At 43.1% G+C, this 26,011-nt stretch overlaps 1 protein-coding gene across 1 annotated transcript in view; it reads right to left on the reverse strand.

Moving 5' to 3' along the window:
- Window positions 1-13,481: 13,481 nt before the first annotated feature.
- SNTB1 (syntrophin beta 1) overlaps window positions 13,482-26,011 on the reverse strand; it is a 219,306-nt gene continuing 206,776 nt past the window's right edge. Inside the window, exons 5-7 of the mRNA XM_008689364.2 lie at window positions 24,215-24,411; window positions 19,713-19,903; window positions 13,482-16,669 (exon numbers count right to left, since the gene is read on the reverse strand). Coding sequence (XP_008687586.2) covers window positions 16,577-16,669; window positions 19,713-19,903; window positions 24,215-24,411 — 481 coding nt within the window. The 3' untranslated portion in view covers window positions 13,482-16,576. The remainder of the gene's footprint in view (window positions 16,670-19,712; window positions 19,904-24,214; window positions 24,412-26,011) is intronic.

Here is a 26,011-nt window from a genome sequence, read left to right on the forward strand (position 1 = left end):
TGTAATTATGTTAAAAATATTTTTAAGTGGGGTCATCCATATGTGTGTATGTGTTTTTAATGCATATATGTATTACTTTATACCCTGCTTTTCACTTAACAATGTATCATGAATTTTATATCATGTATCATTTTAATTACAGCATAATACCAAGGAATCACAAGTTGTTTAATCAATCCCCATTATTGGATGTATAGGCTCACTTTTTCCCTATTATAAATAAAACTGTAATGAATCTTCCTAATACATCACCGATTATTTCCTTAGTATAATTTTTTAGGAGTGGAATTCATGGGTCTTAAGATTGATCTTAATATTTCCAGACTGTCTTTCTGAGAAATTAGTTTGGACACCAACCAGCAGAGTCCCTGTTTACTTTTTTCATGACTGAAAATAGGATGGTGAGAATTTTAGTTAGAATATATAAAGAACCTTCACAGTTTAATAATAAGACATTACCTAAAGTTTTTTTTTTAATAGGCAAGGAGTTGAAAAAAACATTTCACAAAAGAAGATACAGGAATGGCAATAAACACATGAAAAGAAGTTCAGTATTATCAATCATCAAGGGAAGGCAAATTAAAACCATAATGAGATGCCTCTAAACACCCACTAGAATGGATACAATTTTAAAACTGATGATACCATGTCTTGGTGACTATGTGGAACATTCGGAAATCTCATGCATTGCTGGGGGAAAAGGATAATGCTATGATCATTTTGGACAATATTTGACTTTCTTATAAAATTCAGCTTACACTTAGCATATGACTCAGCCATTCCCCTGTTTACCCAAGGTAAATTAAAACCTATGTCATACAAAAAATTGAACTAAATACTCATACCAGCTTAATTTTTTAAATTTGTCATTTAAATTTAATTTAGCTAACATACACTGTTAGTTTCAGGGGTAGAATTTAGCAATTCATTAGTTGCATATAACACCCAGTACTCATTATATCAAGTACCCTCCTTAATGCCCATCAGCCAATTACCCCATCCCAATACCCACCTCCCCTCCAGTAACCCTCAGATTTTTTCCTATAGTTAAGAGTCTCTTATGGTTTGCCTCCCTCTCTGTTTTCATCTTATTTTATTTTTCCTTCCCTTCCCCTATGTTCATCTGTTTTGTTTCTTAAATTCCACATATGAGTGAAATGATGTGATGTTTGTTTTTCTCTGACTGACTTGTTTTGTTTAGCCTAATACCCTTTAGTTCTATCCAAGTCCTTGCAAATGGCAAGATTTTGTTCTTTTTGATGGCTGGGTAATATTCCATTGTATATATGTATGTACTACATCTTCTTTATCCATTCATCTGTTAGTGGACCTCTGGGCTCTTCCCATATTTTGGCTAATGTGGACATTGCTGCTATAAACACTGGGGTGCATGTGCCACTTTGAATCACTATGTTTGTATCCTTTAGGTAAATACCTAGTGTGATTTTTGGGTCATAGGGTAGCTTTATTTTTAGCTTTTTGAGGAACTTCCATACTGTTTTCAACAGTGGCTACACCAGTTTGCATTCCCACCAGCAGTGTAAGAGAGCTCTCCTTTCTCCACATCATCACCAAGACCTGTTGGTTCCTGACTTGTTAATTTTAGCCGTTCTGACCAGTGTGAGGTGGTATCTCATTGTGGTCTTGATTTATATTTCTCTGATGCCAAGTGATGTTGAGCATTTTTTCATATGCCTGTTGGCCATTTGTATGTCTTTGGAGAAATGTCTGTTCATGTCTTCTGCCCATTTCTTGACTGGATTTTGGCTTTTTCGGTGCTGAGTTTGATAAGTTCTTTATAGAGTTTGGACACTAGCCCTTTATCTGATAAGTCATTTGCAAATATCTTCTCTCATTCTGTAGGTTGCCTTTTAGTTTTGTCGACTGTTTTCTTTGTTGTGCAAAAGCTTTTTATCCTGATGAAGTCCCAATAGTTCATTTTTGCTTTTGTTTCCCTTGCCTTTGGAGATGTGTCTAACAAGTTTTTGCAGCCGAGGTCAAGCAGGTTGCTGCCTGCATTCTTCCCTAGGATTTTGATGAATTCCTGTCTCACATTTAGGTCTTTCCTCCATTTTGAGTTTACTTTTTTGTATGGTGCAAGAAAGTCGTCCAGTTTCATTCTTGTGAATGTGACTGTCCAATTTTCCCAGTACCATTTGTTGAAGAGACTTTTTTCCATTGGATATTCTTTCCTGCTTTGTTGAAGATTAGTTGAACATAGAGTTGAGGGTCCATTTCTGGGTTTTCTATTTTGTTCCATTGATCTGTGTGTCTGTTTTTGTGCCAGTACCATACTGTGTTTATGATTACAGCTTTGTAATATAACTTGAAGTCCAGAATTGTGATGCCTCCAACTTTGGTTTTCTTTTTCAACATTCCTTTAGCTATTCAGGGTTTTTTCTGGTTCTATACATATGCATGTATGTTCCAGTTCTGTGAAAAATGCTGATGTTATTTTGATAGGGATTGCATTGAATGTGTATTGCTTTGGGCAGCATAGACATTTTAACAATATTTGTTCTTCCAATCCATGAGGATGGAATGATTTTCCATTTCTTTGTGTCTTCTTCAGTTTTTTTCATAATTGTTCTATGGTTTTCAGAGTACAGATCCTTTACCTCTTTGGTTAGGTTTATTCCTAGGTATCTTATGATTTTTGGTGCAATTGTAAAGGGGATCGAGTTTTCTATTTCTCTTTCTTCTGCTTCATTGTTAGTGTATAGAAATGCAACTGACATCTGTGCATTGATTTTATATCCTGCAACTTTGCTGAATTCCTGTATCAATTCTAGCAATTTCTTAGTGGAAATCTTTTGGGTGTTCTACATAGAGTATCATGTTATCTGCAAAGAGTGAAATTTTGATTTCTTCTTTGCCAATTTGGATGCATTTTATTTCTTTTTGTTGTCTGATTGCTGAGGCTAGAACTTCTAGTACTATGTTGAACAACAGTGGTGAGTGTGGACATCCCTGTCATGTTCCTGACCTTAGGGGAAAAGCTCTCAGTTTTTCCCCATTGAGGATGATATTTGCTGTGGGTCTTTCATACATGGTCTTTATGATATTGAGGTATTTTCCCTCTGTTTCTACACAGTGGAGAGTTTTTATTAAAAAAGGATGCTGTATTTTGTCAAATGCTTTTTCTGCATCTATTGAAAGGATCTTATGGTTTTGTCCTTTCTTTTATTAATGTGGTGTATCACACTGATTAATTTGCAGATGTTGAACCACCCCTGCAGCCCAGGAATAAATCCCACTTGGTCATAGTGAATAATCCTTTAATGTACTGTTGGATCCTATTGGCTAGTATCTTGGTGAGAATTTTTGCATCCATGTTTATCAGGGATATTGGTCTATAATTATCCTTTTTAGTGGGGTCTTTATCTATAGTGGGGTTTTGGGATCAAGATAATGCTAGCCTCATAGAATGAATTTGGAGGTTTTCCTTCCATTTCTACTTTTTGGAACAGTTTCAGAAGAATAAGTGTTAATTCTTTTTTGAATGTTTGGTAGAATTCCCCTGGGAAGGCATCCAGCCCTGGACTCTTGTTTGTTGGGAGATTCTTGATTACTGATTCAATTTCTTTGCTGGTTATGCGTCTGTTCAGATTTTCTATTTCTTTCTGTTTCTGTTTTGATAGTTCATATGTTTCTAAGAATGTATCTATTTCTTCCAGATTACCTAATTTGTTGGCATATAATTGCTCATAATATTCTCTTAGAATTGTTTATATTTCTTTGGTGTTGGTTGTGATCTCTCCTCTTTCATTCATGATTTTGTTTACTTGGGTCTTTTCTCTCTCTCTCTCTCTCTCTTTTTTTTTTTTTTTTGATAAGTCTGGCTAGGGGTTTATCAATCTTATTAATGCTTTTCAAAGAACTAGATCCTGGTTTCTTTGATCTGTTCTACTGTGGGTTTTTTTATTTCTAAATCATTGATTTGTGCTCTAATCTTTATTATTTCTCTTCTGCTGAATTTAGGCTTTATTTGTTGTTCTTTTTCCAGCTTCTTTAAGTGTAAGGTTAGGTTGTGTATTTGAGACTTTTCTTGTTTCTTGAGGAAGGCCCATATTGCTATATACTTCCCTCTTAGGACCACTTTTGCTGCATCCCAAATATTTTGGGTTGTCGTGTTTTCATTTTCATTTGCTACCATGTAGTTTTAAAATTCTTCTTTAATTTCCTAGTTGACCCATTCATTCTTTAGTAAGATGTTTTTTAACCTCCATGTATTTGGGTTCCTTCCAAATTTTCTGTTGTGATTGAGTAATCTTTTTGTACCAGTTGAGACCTGATTTGTGACCCAGTATGTAATCTATTCTAGAAAATGTACCACATGCACTCAAGAAGAATGTGTATTCTGCTGCTTTAGGATGAAATGCTCTGAATATATCTGTGAAGTCCATCTGGTCCAGTGTGTCATTCAAAGCCATTGTTTCTTTGTTAATATTCTACTTAGGTGATCTGTCCATTGCTGTTATTGTATTATTATCAATGAGTTTCTTTAATTTTGTTGTTAATTGGTGTATATATTTGGCTGCTCCCAAATTAGGGGCATAAATAGTTGCAATTGTTAGATCTTGTTGTATACAGCCTTTTATTATGATATAGTGTCTTTCATCTCTTATTACAGTCTTTGGTTTAAAATCTAGTTTGTCTGATATAAGGTTGACTACTCCAGCTTTCTTTTGATGTTCATTAGCGTGATAAATGGTTCTCCACTCCCTCACTTTCAATCTGGAGGTTTCTTTAGGTCTAAAATGAGTCTCTTGTAAGCAGCATATTGATGGGTCTTGTTTTTTTTTTTAATCCATTCTGATACCCTGTGCCTTTTGATTTGAGCATGTAGTCCATTTACATTCAGAGTAAGTATCAACAGATACAAATTTAGTGCCATTGAGTTGCCTGTAAAGTCACTGTTCTTGTAGATTGTCTTTGTTCCTTTTTCGTCTTTGTTACTTCTGGGCTCTCTTTCCACTCAAAGATCCCCTGTAATATTTCTTGCAGGGTTGGTTTAATGTTCACAAATTCCTTTAGTTTTTCTTTTTCCTAAAAACTCTTTACTCTCCTTCTATTCTGAATGACAGCCTTGCTGTATGAAGTATTCTTGGTTGCATATTTTTCCCATTTAGCACGTCAAATATATCCTGCAGTTCTTTCCAGCCTGCCAGCTCTCTGTGGACATGTGTCTACTCTTGTAGGTTAAGGACCTCTTGTCCCAAGCTGGTTTCAGTATTTTTTCTTTGTCTTTGAAATTTGCAAGATTCACTATTATATGTCAAAGTGTTTACCTATTTTTATTGATTTTAGGGGAGTTCTGTGTGCCTCCTGGACTTGAATGCCTTTTTCCTTCCCCAAATTAGGGAAGTTCTGAGCTATTATTTGTTCAAGTAAACCTTCTGCCCCTTCCTCCCACTCCTCATCTTTTGGGACCCCTATTATACAGACATTATTTCACTTTATGGAATCGCTGTGTTCTCTCAGCCTCCTTTAGGAATCTAATAGTTTTCTTTCTTCAACTTCCTTATTTTCCATCATTTTATCTTCTGTATCACTGATTTGCTCTTCTGCTTTGTTCATCCTCATTTTATTATAGCCTTTACTTGGGACTGCATGTCAGTAATAGCATTTTTAATTTAGCTCTGACTGGATTTTAGTTCTTTTATTTCTATAGTAAGGGGTTGTCTAGTGTGTTTGATGCTTCTTTAAGCCCAACTAGTATCTTTATAATCATTGTTTCAAATTCTAGTTCCAACATCTTACTTATATCCATGTTGGTTAAGTCTCTGGCAGTGAGTACTACGTCATGTTCTTTCTTTTGGGGTGAGTTTCTCTGTCTCATCATTATGTCCAGAAAAGAAAAGAAGAAAGAGAAAAAACAAAAATAACAACAGCAAAAAACAAAATAAAAAACTACATCTTGGGTGTGTTTTGGTCTGCTTGTTAAAAGAAGCTAGATCTCAAAATAAAAAAGAAAGAAATACTTATATATGTATAATATTTATTTAATAATATATATTAAGTATTAATACACATTTTATATTACATAATTATAAACTAATACAGTGAAGGGAAACAAAAATACCTGTAGCATATATAAAAATCAAAACTAAAATATAAAAATGAACTGAAAAAATAAGAAAATAACTGAAAAAATACTGAAAGACTAAAGAACAAAAGTACAAAGAATTCTATCTACTGTTTTCATCAGGAGTTAACGCTTTGCAGCCTTCTACCATAGGTAAACTTGGTGCGAGCCAGTTGTCATGCTGGTCTTCTGGCGGAGGGACATTGGTGGACTTGCCCTGGTGCAAATGCGCCTCCAGTGCGTAGGGAGGCAGAGACCAGTGTAATGGGCTCCGGACTCCACTAGGTGGCGCTGTTTTGCTCCCTGAAAGCTTTCAGCACTGATGGGGGGCGGGGGATGAATATGGTGGCGCCCAGCTCTTTAGCCCCAGGGCTGAAAGTTCACACCCCCCTACACTTCAGTGAGCCCTCACAGAAAAGCAGTCAATCACTGTGGTCTCCTTGATTTCCGTCAGGACTCTGTTTACCCAGCCTATAACTGAGAGTTTTTGCGACTGAGTTTCAAAACTGCAAAGTTGATGGACTCTTAGGGCACACACCCATGCTGTTCCTCCCGGGGAGGGGGCGAGGTCTCACTGTGCTTCTGCCTCTTGCTAGGCCCCTACCAGGAGAGCGGTTGTCCGATCGTGGAGCTGCTCATGGTTTATGGCAACACAGAGCAGAGTGCGGGTGCCTAGATTCACTGTTTTCCGCAGGCTTCCCTGCGCCTATGCCTGCAAACTGCCACACTCAGGCACCCCTGATCTTGTGACCCCCACCCCCACCCCGGGATCCTGAGACAATGCTGTCCCACCTGGGATTCCGCCCCACTTCGCCACCTGAGCACCTTTCGGCCAAGGACGCCCCCACTGCAGCAGACTTCTAGAAGTTCCGATTTTGTGCTCTGCTGCTTATACTTTGCGGTAGCCTCCTTCAGCAGGCTCCCTCCTTGCCACCGTGTCCTTTGCTATGTCACATGGGACCCAAGTCTCTGCCCCTCCTACCTTCCAAAAAGTAGTCGCTTTTCTACTTGTAGAATTGCAGCATGTCTTGTCTCAGATCTCCGATTGATTTCTCAGGTGTTCAGAATGAACAGATAGATAACCATCCGGCTGTACTGGAGGCCCAGACGAACTCAGGGCTCCCTACTCCTCCACCATCTTAGCTCCTCCTCACCAGCTTCTTTTTCAAAATTTTTATTGAGTTCAATTAGCCAACATACAGTAGTACATCATTAGTTTTTGATGTAGTGTTCTATGATTCATCAGTCGCGCTCACCAGCTTAGTTCCTAATAGCACTGAAGCGCAAACAACCCAAAGCTACATCAATACGTGAACAGATAAACAAATTATAAGACGTATATAATGGAATACTACTTATCAGTGTAATGGGACAAACTAAAATAGGCAGCCACGTGGATGACTCTCAAAATATGCTGAGAAGAAAATGCCAGATACACGAAATTCTAGAAAAGTGAAATAGTCACAGAAAGCAAATATGGTTTCCTGGGGCCAGATGTCGGAGTGACTGGAAAGCGGCACAAGGAAACCGTGTGATGTAAGTGTTCTCTATTGTGCTTGTGATGGCGGCTGTACCGGATACACATTTGTCGAAGCTCCTCGGGCCGTGTACCTGCAATCGTTGCAGGCCGCGTACCATGGATACTAGAGTGTTCTCCGAGATACTTCGTAAACTCACTCTGCCTTCGTCGTCCTGTCGCCAGTCTGTTCGTATTCCCAGATAAGGAGCAGTAGAGGAACCCCAGATCCAATCTATGCGATTCAATTTGTGTATTCTGTCGTATTAGGCTGATCCCCAACCATTTTTGCCCTCAAAAGAGTCATCGAATACAGTTTCCAAGAGCGCCCACCTTCGCGGCCGCTTTGTTGGCTGCCCGAGGCCGGTGAGCCTTGGGAGGTGAGCGGCGGCGAGGGGCGGAGGTGAAGCCGTGTGGAGAGAGGCACGGGAGACCAGATGGATCCTTGCCAAGCAAGCGCAGTAACTCCATCCGTGTTCGAGAGACGTCGTTTTGTGGAAGTTACCTCCCCAGAGCGAACCAGTCATTGTGACTTGGGAAACTTTTTTGGTCATTTCAGCTGGGCAGAGAAATTGGTTCCTAAATTTTTAGATGCCTCACAGGCATCATCTCCACACTGTCCACCTCAGGGCCTGAATTCCCAAGTAAAAAGTGGTTAAAGATATTTCAGATAAATCTGAAAGCAGGCACAAGGAAGAGACCTAAAAGGTCCAGAAACTTAGGTCAATTTTTTTTTTAAAGATTATTTATTTATTCGACAGAGATAGAGACAGCCAGCGAGAGAGGGAACACAAGCAGGGGGAGTGGGAGAGGAAGAAGCAGGCTCATAGCGGAAGAGCCTGATGTGGGGCTCGATCCCATAACGCCGGGATCACGCCCTGAGCCGAAGGCAGACGCTTAACCGCTGTGCCACCCAGGCGCCCTCTTAGGTCAATTTTTGACCCTGCCAGAGTTTTGAGGCAGGAACTTGCGACTATTAGCACTTAGGATAAGCTAAGCTCCTGGAAGAAGAGCCGGCGGGGCTGGAGTCGGGCTCTGCTTCCTGCGAGGAACCCCGCCGAGAGTTGCTCCATCTTTACAGACGGTCAGCATCACAGGGACCTTCCAGGGGAGAGGGGAAAGAGTGCAGACTGAGCTTAGACATCAGCTCTGCTGGGGCGTATTTACCAGTGCTGGGAACTGCTGAGAGCTCACACTCATTAAATGAGAAGTTTACAAGGAGGCCCCTGCAGGAAGGAAACGGGGAGCCACTGGCCCCAACCAACTGAGCTGTGCTGTGCAGAGATGGCAACAGTGTTGCCTACAGAAGCTGGAAAACAAGTTCTATCTAATGAATTCATGGATGATTCAGGTTGTTTCTAGGCAGAATGTTTTAAAAAAAAAAAGTGTCAGTGGGCCGTTTGTTTGTTAATTTAGCTGAAGACGGCAAGATGCAGGAAAAAATAGATGAGCCAAAGAAGGAACTGTGTGGCTTTCCAGCATTTAGAGGAGATCCTGAGGGCTGAAGACATTGTGAATCCGAAAATAAAATGGTTTCCCACTTCCAGCATCTCCAATGGCAAAAGTTTCTTAAAGGAAAAAAATCAAACCTAAGGTGTGCTTATATAATCCTTTATTAAGACCTTAGAAATATTTACAGTTAGTGATTTAAAAGTAGACCCTCTCGGCTAGACAAAAGGGCTTTTAAGAATCCTAAGGGTGTTGCACTCTGACACCCAAAGTGAAGAGAGACGTGCCCTGAAAAAGAACTGTGGGTGTGGCACTCATCTAAAGGACTAGACTAGAACGTGATACATAAAAAGCCTACAACGTGTATTTTTGAGATGTAATTCACACATCATAAAACTCACCCTGTAAAGAGGATAATTCAGTGGATTTAATACACTCACAAAGTTGAGCAACCATCATCGCTACTTCCAGAACATTTTCATCCCCCAACAGACATGCCCTATCTACGAGCAGTCAGTTCGTATTCTCCCTTCTCTCAGCCCCCGGCAAACACTCATCTACTTTATGTCTCTACAGATTTGCCTCTCCTGGACATTTCATGTAAGCTGACTCATACGATTTATGGCCTTGTGTGTCTGGCTTCTTTTTCTTACCGTGAGGTTTTCAAGGCTCATCCGTATGGCAGCGTGTGGCAGGGCCTCCTCCTTCCATTGTGTGAATCAGCCGCGCTCTGTTCCTCACCCACTGATGGGCGTCTGGGCTGCTGCACCTTGTGGCCATTACGAATAACGCTGCTCTGCGCATCTGTGTACCAGTGTTTTGCGTGGATGTAGGTTTTCCATTATCTTGGGTATATGCCTAGGAATAGAATTGCTGGACTAGATGGTAAACTCCACGTTTAAACGTCTTGTTTTCACTGTTTTCCAAAGCATCTGTACTATCTGACATTTCCACTGGCCATTAATGTATGAGGTTCCAAATTCTCAATATCCTTTCTAGTATTTGTAATTCTCTTTCTGACCAATGATTTAAAGTGTGAGGTGGAATCTCACTGTGGTTTTGATTTGCATTTTCTGCATAACTGCTAATGGTGAGCATCTTTTCACGTGCCTGTTAGCCATCTGCGTGTCTTTGGAGAACTGTCCACTCAATTCCTTTGACCATTTTTAGTTGGATTATTTGTCTTTTTGTCGTTGAATGGTCAGAGGTCTTTCTATATTCTGGACTCTAGTCCCTTATCAGATATAGGACTTATGGGTATTTTCTCCCGTTCTGTAGGTTATGTTTTCACGTTATAGTTTTCTCTCTTATATTTAGGTCTGTGATCCATGTGGAGTGAATTTTTGTGTCGGGCGTGATTAGGTGCTGATGCTGTATTTGGATGTCAATTCCAGGGCCCCAAGAGTGAAGAAGGAAAGGGAGAAGAGGTGGGGAAGGCAGGCAAGCAAAGCAGGTGGTACGTTGCTCACTGGCCACTGCCTCGTGAGGCAAAGGAACACAGCCAGTCCCCACGCGTGTGCTCTCAGTCACAGGGAGTGTCTCAGTCACAGGGAGTGTGCATGCAGAAACCATGTCTGGGGCGCCTGGGTGGCACAGTCGTTAAGCGTCTGCCTTCGGCTCAGGGCGTGATCCCGGCGTTATGGGATCGAGCCCCACATCAGGCTCCTCTGCTATGAGCCTGCTTCTTCCTCTCCCACTCCCCCTGCTTGTGTTCCCTCTCTCGCTGGCTGTCTCTATCTCTGTCGAATAAATAAATAAAATCTTAAAAAAAAAAAAAAAAAAGAAACCATGTCTCGGGGAAGTACACGACAAGAAGGAAGAAGAGGATTATTTTCCCTCTTGGCTCATGCCTATTACTTTCTCCTATTTGGCCCCGTAGAGCTAATTTAAATCCTGGACAATTCTGGACTGCTCAGGTCATTCGTGGCTGCTCGGGACACGAGGTCTTATGCCTACGGTGTGCGGCTTTTCATGCAAGTCTGGAATTGACGGCAAACCCAGAGACTCAAGTGTGCACGTCCTCAGCCCGCTGCCTGGTAGCAGTGGGGGGCAGGGGGCTGGAGGGGCCGCGTTTCCCAGCGAGCGCGGGGCTGGCTGTCAGTGCAGAAACAGGTCGAGCAGGGCCGGCTGTGGCGGGGCCTCGGGCTGGGACAGCGGCTGAGCCTCTCGGACACTAGACCGTGGCATTGAGGGATCGGACGCGCCCAGCGGGGGCAGGCTGCGTGCACCCCGGAGTTTTTAAATTGCTGTTCCCTAACTGTAAGGTGAAGAAGTTCTAAAAAAGGGAAGTAAGGATAATAAAATAATATGCCCCCCATATGGAGATGCTGGCTACCGCCACGCTAAAAGGTAAAGCAGTCAAATATTTGTACTCAGATGCCATGTGAATGAGGCGTGTATAGAAGTAGTCCGGTGCTCCCTACCCACGACTCAAGTACCTTGTGACACCAGCTACGGGTGACTCGTGTTGATAAAATGTTCTATAAAATGCCCTGAACAACGCAAAAACACGTACATGGTAGTTGCATACCTAGAAAATTCAGAATATATTGAATCAGTCAAAAAATGTTTTCATATGTAAAATGTAGTCAGGGTCTAGGCTCAGATAATTATGTGTTTCACCTACGCGAACAACTCAGAGGACAGAACAGTTGTGTGGGTAACGGTGCCACGGGATGTGGGGACTGTCCTCCCATTGCAGGAAGTCTACCCGCTGTTGGCTCTTGTTCAGCAAATACTAAGTGTCCCCCCTTCCCGGCCCCCAGCATAGTGACGACAGAAGAGCACTAGCACAGATTTCCAAAATATGGCAGGTGCCGCNNNNTCTTCCTAAGAATCACTTTTTAAACAACACATGGAATACATATCTCTTTGTGTGTTTATCTGCATTTTGCAGACGCTGCATTTAGAAACGTTGTCCACAGTAGTACCTCCAGATGGATCACTGCAGCACTGCGGAGTCTCGTGCGTCCCTGTGCTGGGATCGCTTTAGCTAGTGATGGTCCTATGGACTTTTTAGCTTCTTGTTACAGCTAATGCCGCAAAGATGGTCCTTGTATGTTACTCTGTGTACTTACATCTCTACAATAAGCCCTTAGAGTCAAAAGGTATGTGTATTTTATTTTTTAAATATTTTATTTATTTATTGGAGAGGGAGAGGGAGAGAAGTGAGGAGCAGGTGAGGGGCAGAGGGAGAAGCAGACTCCCTGCTGAGCAGGCAGCCCGACGCAGTGCTGGATCCCTGGACTCCAGGGTCATGACCTGAGCCTAAGGCAGACTAACCGACTGAGCCACTCAGGTGCCCCTGGTACATGTGTTTTAAAATTTTTATAGATATTGCCAGATTACCCTCCAAATTATTGCCAAATGTATATCTACTAATGGCTGTATAAATAAATGCCAGTTTTCCCATCACTCTTCCACCAGTAGGTATTATGTAGAGTTTTAATCTTGGCCAATCGGTTCTTTAACGATAAAAACAAGGAATATTAGGTGTTCTATTTAAAGCCATTTCCATATCATTTTCTATTTCCTAGTAGCCCCCTGCCTTGATATGTCTTTTTATTCTATAGGACATTCATGTGGAAAAGAGATCGGACTTCCAGTGTTTTCTAGGGTAGAACAGGGTCATGACTGAAAGGCAGACCCTAAGTTTTGGCTCTAAGAATATAAGAACTTTGCAACAACGCTCACCATCCAGCAGTGGAAGGACCTGCCTCGGGAGAGATGGAGCTCCCATCCTATAGCTGAAAACTTTCAATTTCAGGCAGAATGAACAACGGTAAGGGGTGCTGAGGTTAGTGGAAATATATACAAGGTCAGCATTTCTCCAAATGCAGTACTTGGACCAGCAGGGTGTGTGGGATGACTCTAGGTGGTACAGACTTTTTAAAAAATGTAATTGGTGTATATTCATTTTTATATGTATATACTGCATCGCTACATTACTAGCAAGTCAGATACCCTAAGATTCTAAGGCAGTATTGTGATAATTATAAACAAACGTTGGGCACTACTGAGCTTGATGACCTCTGAAGTCTCTTCAATAGTGAGATTCTACAGTTTTAAATGTAATCTCAATAGTACTAAATTTTCAAATGGTAAAAGGACTTCACAGCCTTAGACTAACATTAGTTATAAGCAATTTAAACACCAACCAAGTTGTAGTACTTCAGAGATTTTGAGTATTTGGAGCTCGGTGTACAAGCCAAATCCCATGAAAATTTAGTTAAAATGAGAGCCAAGATCCCTAAGCCCCAGGCGCAGACCCATCCTGAAATTATACACAAAAACCCACACACACCATATTTTCTAGTGGCATCCCCTGTACCCATTGGCAGCTTCTAGAGCCAGTCCTGGCGGAAGAGACTAGCAAGTTGGGTCTTCACACTCCCTCTGTGGCTGTCATGAAACCACCAGCCAATCCACCATATTCAGAGGTGAATATTTATTTAATTCATATATAAATTTTACATGATATCCGTGGTGCTATAAACATAGGCACATTTTTTTTTTACCTCAACGTACATTCAAAAATTACTCCCTCACCCCAGTCCACTCCAATCCCAAATTGGAATATCTAGTATTTGTAAAAGAAAGGCCAGAAAGGCTCTACTCATTAATTTCAGGCAAATGCATTTTTCAGCATTTTAATTACATCAATTGAAAGAATTAATTAAACGCCTCTACCTGGGTGTTTGTGAGAGGTTTATGGTGTTTTTCTTCTACTTCGTTCAAGTCAGAAAAGAGATTGCTAACTATATTCCCATTGGCTTTCTTTAAATCCCTGGAACGCTGAGGGCTTGCCTAACCACATTTACCAGCAAATGGGTGGCTTCCCACTCAGTACAGTTAAAACATCAGTCATATGTATTGATTTGCCCTTAAAGGGACAAACGTGAATTTAATAATTCATTGATTCAAATAAGAAATGGATTAAGCACAGAGCAGACTGGACAAAAACAAATTCCCCAAAATGAATCAGTTGATTCGCTGACTGTACCCCGGCATGATCCAGACATCTGACTGTGTGTCATTCACAACATTCTTAACACACAAGACAAGATTAAAATCTACAGTGTAAAATCATTGTAATTTCCTCAGTCCAGAATAAGGAAAAATGAGGACTTGAAATTGATTCATCATCGCCTCTCCAATATGATACACTTAACTTTGAAGGAAAAAACAAGGAGTCATCCACACAATTCTCTTAGTAAAGTTGTCTACTTCTTGCTAATACATTTTAATTCAGAAAATGCTTTAATTTATTGAAATGTATTTTTCTAAAATATAAATATTTAAATTAAGTTTTTATAAATGCAGAGAATGTAATTTGTTGACCCCCACCCAGATATTAATCAGTCTAAAACTTAAGTGATGAAGAAATATTTGTAATTATGATCATTTTAATTTGTCTATAAATATAGAATAGGATCTTTGCAATTTAATTGAGTAATTAACTCATACTTCATGTAGTACTGAGCACCTTAGATTACATATTGTTGAACTTAACTATTGACATTAATACATGTATTTTAATGTTATTTACAATGCATAATTCTCTTGTATAACAACATTCCAGTGACTTCGAAAATATGTAATGAAAGAGTGCAGTATAATTTACAAATGCATCAAAGCTTTCCTGTAATATTCAGGGTGGGAATTCACTCTTCAGCATTTTAAAATGGGAAACCGAAAAAAAAAAATCAGTGACCTAAAACTGTGTTTCCCAAAGTATTTTTTGTTTTTTATTTTATTTTATTTAAGTAATCTCTACACCCAACATGGGGCTTGAACTCAAGACCCCGAGATCAAGAGCTGCATGCTCTACGGACCAAGCCAGCCAGGCGACCCTGTTTTTGTTCTTTTTTAAAACACTTGCTTCATAAAATGCTCTGTCAGAAAGGAGCTCCGTGAGTAAGTGTAGGAATGGTACACGGGATCTCCCGTGGAAGAATCACAATGTGTACACTGAAGTCTTTGAGGAGGCCCACAATCATGAAATCTGTTTGTTGTTTCTTACCTCGATATTTAACACATTTTTGATCATCAAACCTCTTATTCTCACCGCCCCCCCCCCCAACAAAACACCTCTCAGTCAATGCCCTTTGGAACTAGTGTCACATGATACATACTTTGGACGCTGCTTTGTAACTCAATAAACATATGTGTCTCCGCGGGCAAAGTTACATTCCTTTAAAACAGTTGCACTTTTAAAAGCTCTTTGCATAGGTATTTGCTGAAAGACAATTCTGAACAAGCACACAGATTGAATCCAGAGCATTTGTAGGGGAAAGAAGGGTTACAAATGCTTACAGACACTCTAGAGCTAAAAGGTTCGAAGAAGATGACTCCAAAATCAAATAAAATAGGTGTCTTTTTGGTAAATTTGTATCGAAAGGTAAAAATAAAAGCATTAAATTGGTAATATGCTCTATGTTGTCTGAAAATATTCTTGTAGAAAAATATCAGGTCATTATATGACTTCCCTGGAATTCTAGGAGCTGTGGACGCTGGAATTACATGAGGCTGCTCGAGGACTGGTTTGAAAATGCATGCAGACACGCACAGGCAGCAACAAGGGTCAATACATTGCTCAGTACTTCCACTGAAAACCACGAAATGGGGATAATTAACCTCATGTGAGTTGTTTATATATATATTTATATATATGAGATATATGTTATATATATATATATCTCAAATGACAATCTTTTAAAAAAATATCCATAATTTGCTTTCTGTAAGTAAAGCTGTCAGTCGCGGCTCCCGGGCACCACAGCCCGGTCAATCATCTCTCAAGCACACTTACTGTCCTCACCGCAAAGCTTTGCAACAGAAACACGCTGCTATGGCTCAGATTCTACCAGCTCACAGCTCAGACCAGTGTCCGATGCTTTCTTTAATCCCTGCTCAGCATATGCTCATGAGAATGCTTCAGAATCATTCTACCTCATTGAAAGATAACTCACTAAGAATTACAGCTGCTTCATACTTAAATAAAAGGTGGGTTTCCATTTGAAGCACTTCTCTTTCCTTACCAGCAAAAGTCAACTCAGTTACAAGCAGAAAATAAATCACAATGAAACAAGGGGTCGCGGTTACTGGGGGCGAGAGAGGTGAACGTGTCCATCCCTCATCTCTTCAGCTCTTGCTTACCTGGGTGAGCCAGTTGCCTAGAAACTGGTCTGATTAAGATCTGCACGCACTGTTCTCATGTTCATGATGTCCTTGATTGTCATTATTTCAAAGCTAGGCTGTGTATTTATTTCCAATCGCCCTCACCTCTTTACCCTTCTACTGTTCTAAAAAGCCAGTTTTCTTCTGAGAGTCCTCGTGGTGCTTTCTTGGGGCCCCCCCTTGCCGTTGGTGCAGCTGACAGAGAAGTCTGGGGCAGTTCGGAGGACTCGGGGATCTAAAGCTGACCGTGGCGTGCCACGTCTGGTGCGCCCCTCGTGGTGTCCGATGTCACCCTCCAGTGGCCCAGCAGCCCTCCTTTTCTCAAGGGCAGGTCAGCCCTCTGTTCAGGCCACCAAGCCCAGTCTTGTGATCTTCGCGGACAGGAAGGAGTGAATGATGAAAACAATCGGCTTGGGGCAGGAATGAAGGTCCAGTTGCTGAAATTTCAAGAGAAGAGGGCATGAGCGGTTTAAATTGAGGCTTGATGCAGAAGAGCGATTTGCACATCAAAAGATCCGTGCACGTCCTGCTTTTGTGTTAACTAGAGCAATTATGGTTTGAAATCCTTGCCCGCCCCCCCATGGGATTTAAAAAAACAACTCTTTGAACTAATTTCTTACATCTGTCTTTGTTTCCGGAATAGGTTCTGTGAAATTTATATCTACCAATAGCATAAATATTGATGTTGCCTTTCTTGACTGTTGAAACCATTTGTTTCTGGCATCACAACAGTGAGGTGATTTATGTCGGGTCAGGCCCAGCTTGAAGCAGTACTAAATTTCACATTTAAAGATTCAGTTTGAGTCCCGGTTTTAACACTTAAAAAAACCCCAACACTTTAGAGGTATATAATCTTGGACAAGTCACTTAAAATGTTCCCCAATCCTACCTAATTCACAGGGTAACGACAGCATTGAACGAGACGCTGTGTGTGAGAACTCAGAATAGGGAAGCCAGGCTGCTACGCAGCTGTGTCCCCAGTGTCCTGTCCCCTTGGATTGTTGCAAGCATGTGCGTCGCCTGTTACGGCCCCTGCTCAAGTCTTACCCTTCTCAGCGCTTCCTACGTGTGGCCCAGCACATGACCAGAGGAGAAGAGTCAGGTGGAATTTTTATCACCTGACCCAAGTCAGCAAACCTGCAGGAGCTGTCCCTAATTCTTGTCTGCTGATGACACTGTTGGGGAACAACCACCTGGATGTGTAACATCATCCAGCAACGTTAGGGTTATAGTGACCACGAACCGGGCCCTGTGCTAAATATTTCCTCTACGCTGTCTTACTGAATTCTCACAAAACCCCCGTGTGCTTATTGCCATTATCTGCATGTTGTATTTGAAGAAGTTCTAAAACTTCCTGAGATCTCGCATCTTACAGGGGAGAGTAAGTGTGGATGCAGATGCGGGGCCCGTGACGTCAGAGTCCGGATGGCATCACAGGACTGTGTCTCTCTGACACAGAATGCCACTTTGGGAAGGAACCTACTTCAGTCACTACATTTTACATAAAGACATAGAAGGACTTGCCCGAGACAACTGGTGAGTCAGTTACAGACGCAGAAACAGAACACGGGTCTCTTGACCCTCAATTTATTCCATTTCCTACAGCCCGCGTCCGCCCCCTTCCGCAGAAGGGGTGGGGAAAGGCCTGGCGATGCCCGCCTCTGGGCTTGCGGAACAAGGCCTGGGGACGCTGTGCGTGAACTTGCACTTCTCAGCCAAACCGACTGGCCGCAAAAACTCAGTCCTGCCTCATTCTTCCAAGTCGGGTTGTGATTACAGGCTTCAGAAAGGCTGAACTTTAGACGTAAGTGATTTTCCTCACAGGCAAAAATAGCCTTGGCTTGAGAGCCTTTTGTTTTTTGGGTTTTTGGGTTTTTGCCAGGGAGCAGTCACCTTTAGGAAAGAGCAGAAATGATGGCTAGAGCAGTAACCGAACAAGTCTTAGTAAAACGGACTTTCAAACCACTCGTTTATTTCCCAACAGGTGCTTCAGGCTGAACTTAGTCAATGAAACACACAAACGACGACAAAATCCCGTAAAATCCTGCGGACCCACTTTAAAGGCTGGGAAAATGACTGGCCGGAAACGGTTCTCTGAACGTGAGTTCCGATCGGGGGTCGGGCACAGGCTGTCGCCCTCCTCCCGACCGCCCGTGGCCCCCGTGGGGGAAGCGCAGCTCGCACTGACCACAGCAGCCGCGCTGCGACTGTGAAATGAAGGCCCTCGGCTCTCAAGGGTGGTCTGGGCCCTCCCCTTCAGTCAGCCTCTGCTGGGTCCCCCCAGTGGTTTCCAGAGAAGTAGCAGCCCAGTCCCAGAGGAGAAGTCACTGATGGGGCTGGAGGCAGAGGGAGGGATTGTGGAAGGCCAGAAGTTTAACTGAAGTCGCTGGAGCTTTAAATTTGAAGTTTACTTTTGCATTTTCTGTATTCCCTATCCCCGTTATCAAGCGGACGTCAAGGAGTATTTGTTGACTAACCTAGTGGCTAGGAGGGACCTAAACAGAGCCTAGTTATGACAGAATCAAGGTCCTCTTGAAAGTCCCGCATTTGACGCTTCCGTGAGATGCTGTGTCTTCCTGAGAGGGTCAGTAGCTACGCTTGCTGGAAAGAACAGGCGACTCTCACCCTTCCATGGAACTAAAGAAATACACTTTTTTATTGTAATAGGCAGTAATGATCGCAGGAAATCATGAATTTAAACACACTGGCTATTTGCATATTATTGATAGAAATATAAAAGTTACTTTGACAAATTTGCTAATTTTGTTAGACATTATTTGCCATTAGCCTGAAACTTCTGGGCTCTTGTCTGGCCTTCTCTCCACGTGGGTATTGCTAACCAAGTCTCTCTTTGTTTCCTGCTGCCCCTTCTACTCTGCCCTTGGTCCCAACCCTCCACCTCTGTGTTCCCCACATGCTGTGCTCCTCGGAGACCTCCCACCTGGCTCTCCCTGCTCGGCTTACATCCTTGCACCCCCGACACCAGCACAATGCCGAGGTTAGATGAGATGCAGGGGTGCCTGGGTGGCTCAGTTGGTTAAGCGTCTGCCTTTGGCTCAGGTCATGATCCCAGGGTCCTGAGATAGAGCCCCACGTTGGGTTCTCTGATCAACGGGGAGCCTGCTTCTCACTCCCTCCATGTGCTCTCTGTCTCTCACATAAAATAAATAAACCTTTTTTAAAAAAATGGTGCATTTTGAAGCTGGTGGGACCCTATTTGATAAGAATTTAATGCTGACTTTCTAAAAGATTACTTGATTCAAATATTTAGTTGGTATGCTAGTGGAAAATGAGGAACTTCGGAATAATTGGATCTAATCATAGTTTTTCAAGGATCAAATAAGACATGAACCTACAAGTACTTTGTAAATAGTCAATGGCTAGATAAACACTAAGGCCGTGTTATGTCTGTGAGCCCTCACAGATGTGATGCCCAATGAAAAATATATGAAATCACCCCGTGTACAGAAATACACTTACAATCTCGCCATCTTTGCCTCCAAAATCTAAATACAGCATCCTGATTCCATCATCTGAAGACATTTTCAGCTTTTCATAGGGAGACTGTATGATTGTCTTGGGGAAGGCACCCTCCTGTGGTTCAGTGGTAATAGAAAATCCGTTCTCGTAATGTACAGTCAGGCGGCACTCCTGGTTTTTGTAGGTGCAAGCTGAAGGGGAGAGGAGAGAGCACGGTATGAAGCGAGGTCCGTCCATTCTCCCAGGCACTTACCTTGCAAGGCTCCTCAGTCCCAGGGCCAGCCATACATTTCTTCTCAAGTTGAAAATTAGTCATTGCTCACAAAAATATTCTCCTTGGACTGATTTTGATACTGTAATTTAACTTGTCCCATGAAACCAAGGGAAATAAGCTGAAAGAATTCTTTTTGCTGGGATTTACTGAATTTTATCTGGGCTCTAGCCTTTATCCAACCCTCTGACAGCACATAGGTAGACAGGTGGACTTGCCTTCCACTGGCCTTGTCTCGGGGGTCGGGGAAAAAAAAAAACCTGACATTTGATTGAGGGTAAGCTAGCTCTGAGCCGTCATCATCACACACACACACACACACACACACACACACACGTGTGCGCACCCATTGCTATGCCCACCACCTGGTGAAAGAAGTGAGCCTTCCTCCGTTCCACTACCAGTGTTAACACATGTTAACACACCTGAGAAGTCGGGAGTGGGGAGCTTAAAAATAATCCCATTTGTAACTTTTAAAAAGTCAAACGAAGCTCATTTTATAAATAGAAACGAGTGTTTTAAAACTTTCCCTGGCAATCTGATGATCGTGGGTCCTGGGGAAGCTGGGCTGCAGAGAGATATCAGACGTGGCTCCTTCCATGGAGAAGGCTGCTTCCTGTCTCTGCCCCGTGTGACACTCAGAGACCTCTCCGGGGCTGGTCACAAGGGACCCTCTGATCCAAAGGAACAAAACTAAAACCTCTTGATCAGAACAGGCACTGGCTTTTATGTGTGGTCCTCACTGCGTTTAGGAAAAGATAGTTCTGGAAGCTTATGAGCTGGACGGGGGACTGCCCCAGAATCCTAGTTCCTATTTAGGAGGACTTGTGAAGGTTTAAACCTTTGATCAAAGAGTTCTGAAAAAGGTTATTAGGTATCAGATTGGATTTTTTGCCTCACAGAACACCACATTTAACAGACCCCGGCAAGTAAATTGGCTCAGACCTTCATATACATCTGAAAGCTCTTTAGGGAAACCAGGACATTTTCCTGGCTGGGGATGGGGCTTGGGAGGAGAAAGAGGGCGTTAGGACTGCTCTGTTGCATCCTTAGCTCAGCTCGGTTTTATAAACCAAACTGAACTTCACCTTACCGCAGACTTCTGAAGCAGGACCGTAGCTTAATATTACAGGTGAAAAAACAAAAAAACCCCACAAAGTTCAGACAGGTGAAATGTGTCACAATTGAGGTGGCTTAGAATTCAAACTTCCAGTTCTTTCCACTCCATGCCGTGTATCTTTCTCATACTCTGGCAGTCAGGATATAGAGGGATGTGAAGAGGGACTTTAGCAAAGTGTCATAGTAATAACTGGAGGGGGGGGGCCTTCAGGGTTTGGGGGGAAGAAATAGGGGACCCTACCTGCTCACAGAATGAGGTGAGCAGATTGAAACTCTGGTTAAAAATGTACCCCTTCCTCCGACTTCCCACAGGCATCTTTCAATTTGTAACTAAGGGTTGATATTTCCCAAAGACGCACTACACTCTCTAATAGATTTCTGAGTCCTTCTGAGCTCAGCCCCTCCTTAAATCTCATCTTCTCAGAAGGTCCGGAGACCCCTGCGTCCCCGCAGTCCTAGGCTGGCCAACGACAGTGGCGCGGGTGTAGGTACGGCTTCCCACCTTGAATCCTCGGTTTTGACACTCTCTACTTCCATTACCTGTAGAATAAGTGAGCAAATGAGCTCTAAACATGTTTCTCTTCTTTCTTCCTCTGTATTTGAACTTTAAAGCTATGCCCTCAGATATTCAGAATCAACTGATTGCGGTTACTTTGAATTCTAGTTGACCTCAGCTGGTGTTCCGGCCTTTTTATAATGGAACTGATTATCTGAAGATGTTCTCAATCCACACAGAACAAATCGAACACATTAGCAAGTTAATTGAAGCTCTGATTAAAACGTAAGCCCGCTCCGCAACTCCCTGAAGGCATCGTTCAATCTGTGACTGGGTTGCACCTGTGGTCATTGTGGAATCCCTTCCCCCCCCACCCGGCTAGCTCAGTGTGCACGGTGCTTTGTTGTTTCCTTCGGCTGGCGTACCAACGGCCGCATGGCTTTCCTGTCCGAGCAGAGTTCAGCTTATTGAGAAAGAAAGATTTTACAAAATCTGTGGAATGTAAACTAAACCAAATCCCCTTGGCCTTCTCCATTCTTTTCTAGAACACTCCTGAATTTCTTGCAAGGAGCGTGCACTTCTCTGGCATTTACACCTATCAGTTCACGAAGTCTAGTTTTCTGGTTTTCCAACTCTCAGGTCTAAAACTCCAGTTTTTCTTGCCATACAGATTCAGCCTAAAAATAAGAGCTTCGGCGACACTCTCAAAAGGTTTCCAGCCATGATGGGAAAGAGTGGGGGCACCAATCAGTTTCAGGACAATTACAAAAAGACACGGATTTTCCTGGAGTTGCTGAGCATTCTACAAAACATCTGCCTTTTCATGTTTGCACGAGTAGAGGAAATGTGGAGAAGCCCTACCACACACTGACCTCTGTCCCATCTTTTCGACTACTCCTGAGAGGGAGTTGCTCCTGGGGGAGGTTGCTCCCTGCGTGGTGCTGCTCCCAGAAGGCTCCACGGCCCAGCAGCATCCGCACCAGCCGGGATGTTATCAGGTACATATTCTTGGGCCCCAACCCCAAATGGCTGAACCACAATCTCTGGGGGTGGAGGTCAGCAATCTGAGGATTTTAGGAGTAAAACAAAAAGAACTGTATTTCTATTGTTGTTTTCAGCGTGGCTAAAGTTTGGCAATGCTGTACCTGAGATGTCTTGTGGGAAATCTCTTCCTCTAGAGCAGAGAGGTACAATAGGTCTCTGCGCCATGATGGAAGTGTTCTAGATTTGTACCATCCAACATGGTAGCCATTAGGTAGGCACAGGTGGTGACTGAGCCCTGGAAACGTGGCTCGTGTGACTGAGGAATTCATTTAATTACATTACATTTAAATAGCCACACATGACCAGAAGCTAGCATCCTGGACAGCGCAGGTCTGGGGACATAATGACAAGAGTAACAACGAATCATAACACGTAGTGAGCGTTACTCATGGCCAAGCACCGTGCTGTGAGCTTTACCTGGATTATGTCTCTTCATTCTTGACAACAACTCTGTGAGGTGGGTACTATTATTTCCTTCTTTTTACAGATGAAGAAAACTAGAGATGCAAGTAAGAGTAAGAAAGAGATTAAGAAAGAAATAGGGCTGGAATTTGAATCTAGACCTTTCTGACTTAAATCCCACACTGTGGCTCTTACCTAGTGCTGGTTCCTCAGAGACAGACAGAAATGAAAGAACAGGCAAGAAAACATGATAGAAGAGGGTGAACAGAGAGTATTCTAAGAAGCAACCAGTGGGACTCAGAGGTGGATTTACTGGAAGACTGTGGTTGAGGATACCAGCTACTCTGTCATACGTGCCCTCGTTACAAGTGACCGTTGTGTGTATTCCATTTAATTTAATTTTTTAAATGTTGGTCTTGCCTCAACTCATTGACTTCTGGACCCATAACAGGGTTGTTTCTCCCAGTGTGGAAAACACTGAGAGACAGTATATGAAATGCCTGGCACGTTGTGAGTAGACTCAATAAATAGGACAGTGCAGAAGGGTTCCTCCCTTCTACACACATGTCATCCATGTAAATCGCACTCCCCCCACTCACTAGCCCTTCCTTAGAGCTCTGCATGAACGCGGCTGTGCTCACCGTGTGCTCCCTCCATTCTGTCTTGGCTCCAACATTCAGACCAGGGTCACTGGTGGCTCCTCCCATCTTCCCAAGGCTCTGCCCTTTGCTATTGAACACCCACCCCCCCACCCCCTCATGCCTCTGTTTCCTGCTCTTTTTCACAAACTGGTGCCCCAGTTTTCTGATCAATTCCGTGAGCTACCAACATTATTATTTCCAAGAATTTTATTCTGTGATAAATTACTGAGTCACTCTCCGCTGTTTGTAACAAGAACCCTGCTAGTTGGTCCCTGGAAGCTCGTGCCTGCAGGGAGCCACCCACGGGTCACAGGTAGGAAAATGACATCTGACTCCCCCCATTACCAACTTTTCTTGAATGGAGATGGGAAAAGGTTTACATTTGAGTAGGGCATAGAGTGGCCTAATTTGGAAGAACTGAAGTTCACTTCTGGAATTCCAAAGAGCCCAGAAGGCCAATACTGGAAACGATGTTGAGACGGGGGTGGAGTAGAGGGCGCGTGGGTGCCCTGAGAGCCAGCGTGCTCACCTGTGGTGACTTCGGTGACCAGTTCTGCCGAGTTGTGGCAGCCCTGCACGATGCTCCTGGTCCAGTGGGAGAGGTCCCTGCTGGTCTCGGCCCTGAACAGGTGGGTTTCAATCCCCTGCCTGGTGCCCGTTCGCGTCGCGAAGGACAGATCCACACCAGCCTGGGGCGATCCTTTGCCCGGACCTGAATGGACCAGCCTGTTAAGAGAGAGAGACAGAGACAGACAGAAAATCATCAAACTGGAAACCAGTCTGTTTCGTGGACTTGTCACCTGGCAAAAAGCTCCCAAACCGGTGATCTGCTCTCAGCTTTCCGCCCTAGAACCAAAGGGTCCACCCCAGCGCCAGCGTTCGCCGTGGTTTTTCTGCCTTCTGCTCAGCCAGTTTGTTGCGGGGCTAGAGTGAGACTTGAAGGTGCCTAGGGACTGTGTCTGGTGACACGGGCAGCGTTGCAGGCCATGCCTTTAATGAGACAAATTCAACTATGCTCACTCGGCCAAAATGAGAATTAAGACAACGCAGAAGAGAACGATTCACACAGTGTGTCAATCCCTTCCTCTCCATCCCGCTCCTGGGCACGTGCATGTCCCAGGGCGAGCATCACACCCGTTTCTGCGTGCGGTTCCATTCCCCAGTGTTTCTTGTAGTTTGTCCTTCTGGGTCCGCATCCGTCAAGCACACAGCCTCCAAGGGCAAGCAAAGCACCAGGGACTCAGCTGAAGAAGCAGCAATCCGTGCACTCGTGTTAAGGCTCTAGAAGAAGCAGCAATGCGGGGCTTCCTGGGAACTGGAAGAGAACTGCATTTTATGGGAGATTGCAGGGATTTCAGACAGTGATTTTTACCACACAATTTTCACACTGACTTTACAACACACGCTCAGCAGAAAACGTGACTCCCATAGTAGATATTTCCCAAAAGGCCAGGCGGAAAAAATGAAGACTCTCAGATTCCGAGTGCTACCTTCCAGCAGGTGCTGGCTCCTACTTCTCACGTGTCCCCTTGAAGCCCCCCGATCTCTCCTGCTCCCTCCTGCTCCTTGATACCTCAACCTCCTTTGGGAAGAAATGCTCCTATCAATAATTTGCAGGATAGGGCGAGTATAATTTAGTAAATGTTACTTCTCCCCAGGATATTGGCATTTCCAGCCTATCTTTTAATACAGAAAGAAACACTACCATTTGCTAGAGAAATTCCAGGTGTCTCTTCAGTTGGCGCACAGGAGAGGTACTTTCTTAGGCAAAGGCCTTATTCCCTCCAGATTAAAAATTGCACAAAAGGAAATCCAAAAGCTTATTTTCCCTCTTAAGCTTAAATATTGTAGAGCAAAATTATTGGTGAAATAAAACATCGCCCGCTGTTGAATTTTAGCAACGGGCTTATTGCATAACTCTGAGGAGCTCTCTTTTACCCACAAAGCTGGTATTGGGGGGAGGGGTGTTTTGCAATGCCTGCTGGAAGAAAAAGGTTCGTTGAAAAGCTTTTTGGTTCTAAAATTCATTGAAGATAGAGAAGTTTCCAAGAGATAATGAATGTTGGCAAGAGTGTGGAGAAAAGGGAACCTCCAGCACACTGTTGGTGGGAATGCAAATTGGCGCAGCCATTCTGGAAAACAGTATGGAGGTTCTGCAAAAAAAAAAAATTAAAATTAGAACTATCAGATCCACCAATTCCACATCTGGGAATATGTCTGAAGGAAGCAAAATCAGTTTCTCAAAGACATATCTACAACTCCATGTTCGTTGCAGCACTATTCACAAAAGCCAAGATACAGAAATAACCTACATGTCCATTGATGG

The sequence above is a fragment of the Ursus maritimus genome, unplaced genomic scaffold (genome assembly GCF_017311325.1).
Source record: "Ursus maritimus isolate PB19 unplaced genomic scaffold, ASM1731132v1 scaffold_9, whole genome shotgun sequence".
In the NCBI taxonomy this organism is placed as follows: domain Eukaryota; kingdom Metazoa; phylum Chordata; class Mammalia; order Carnivora; family Ursidae; genus Ursus; species Ursus maritimus.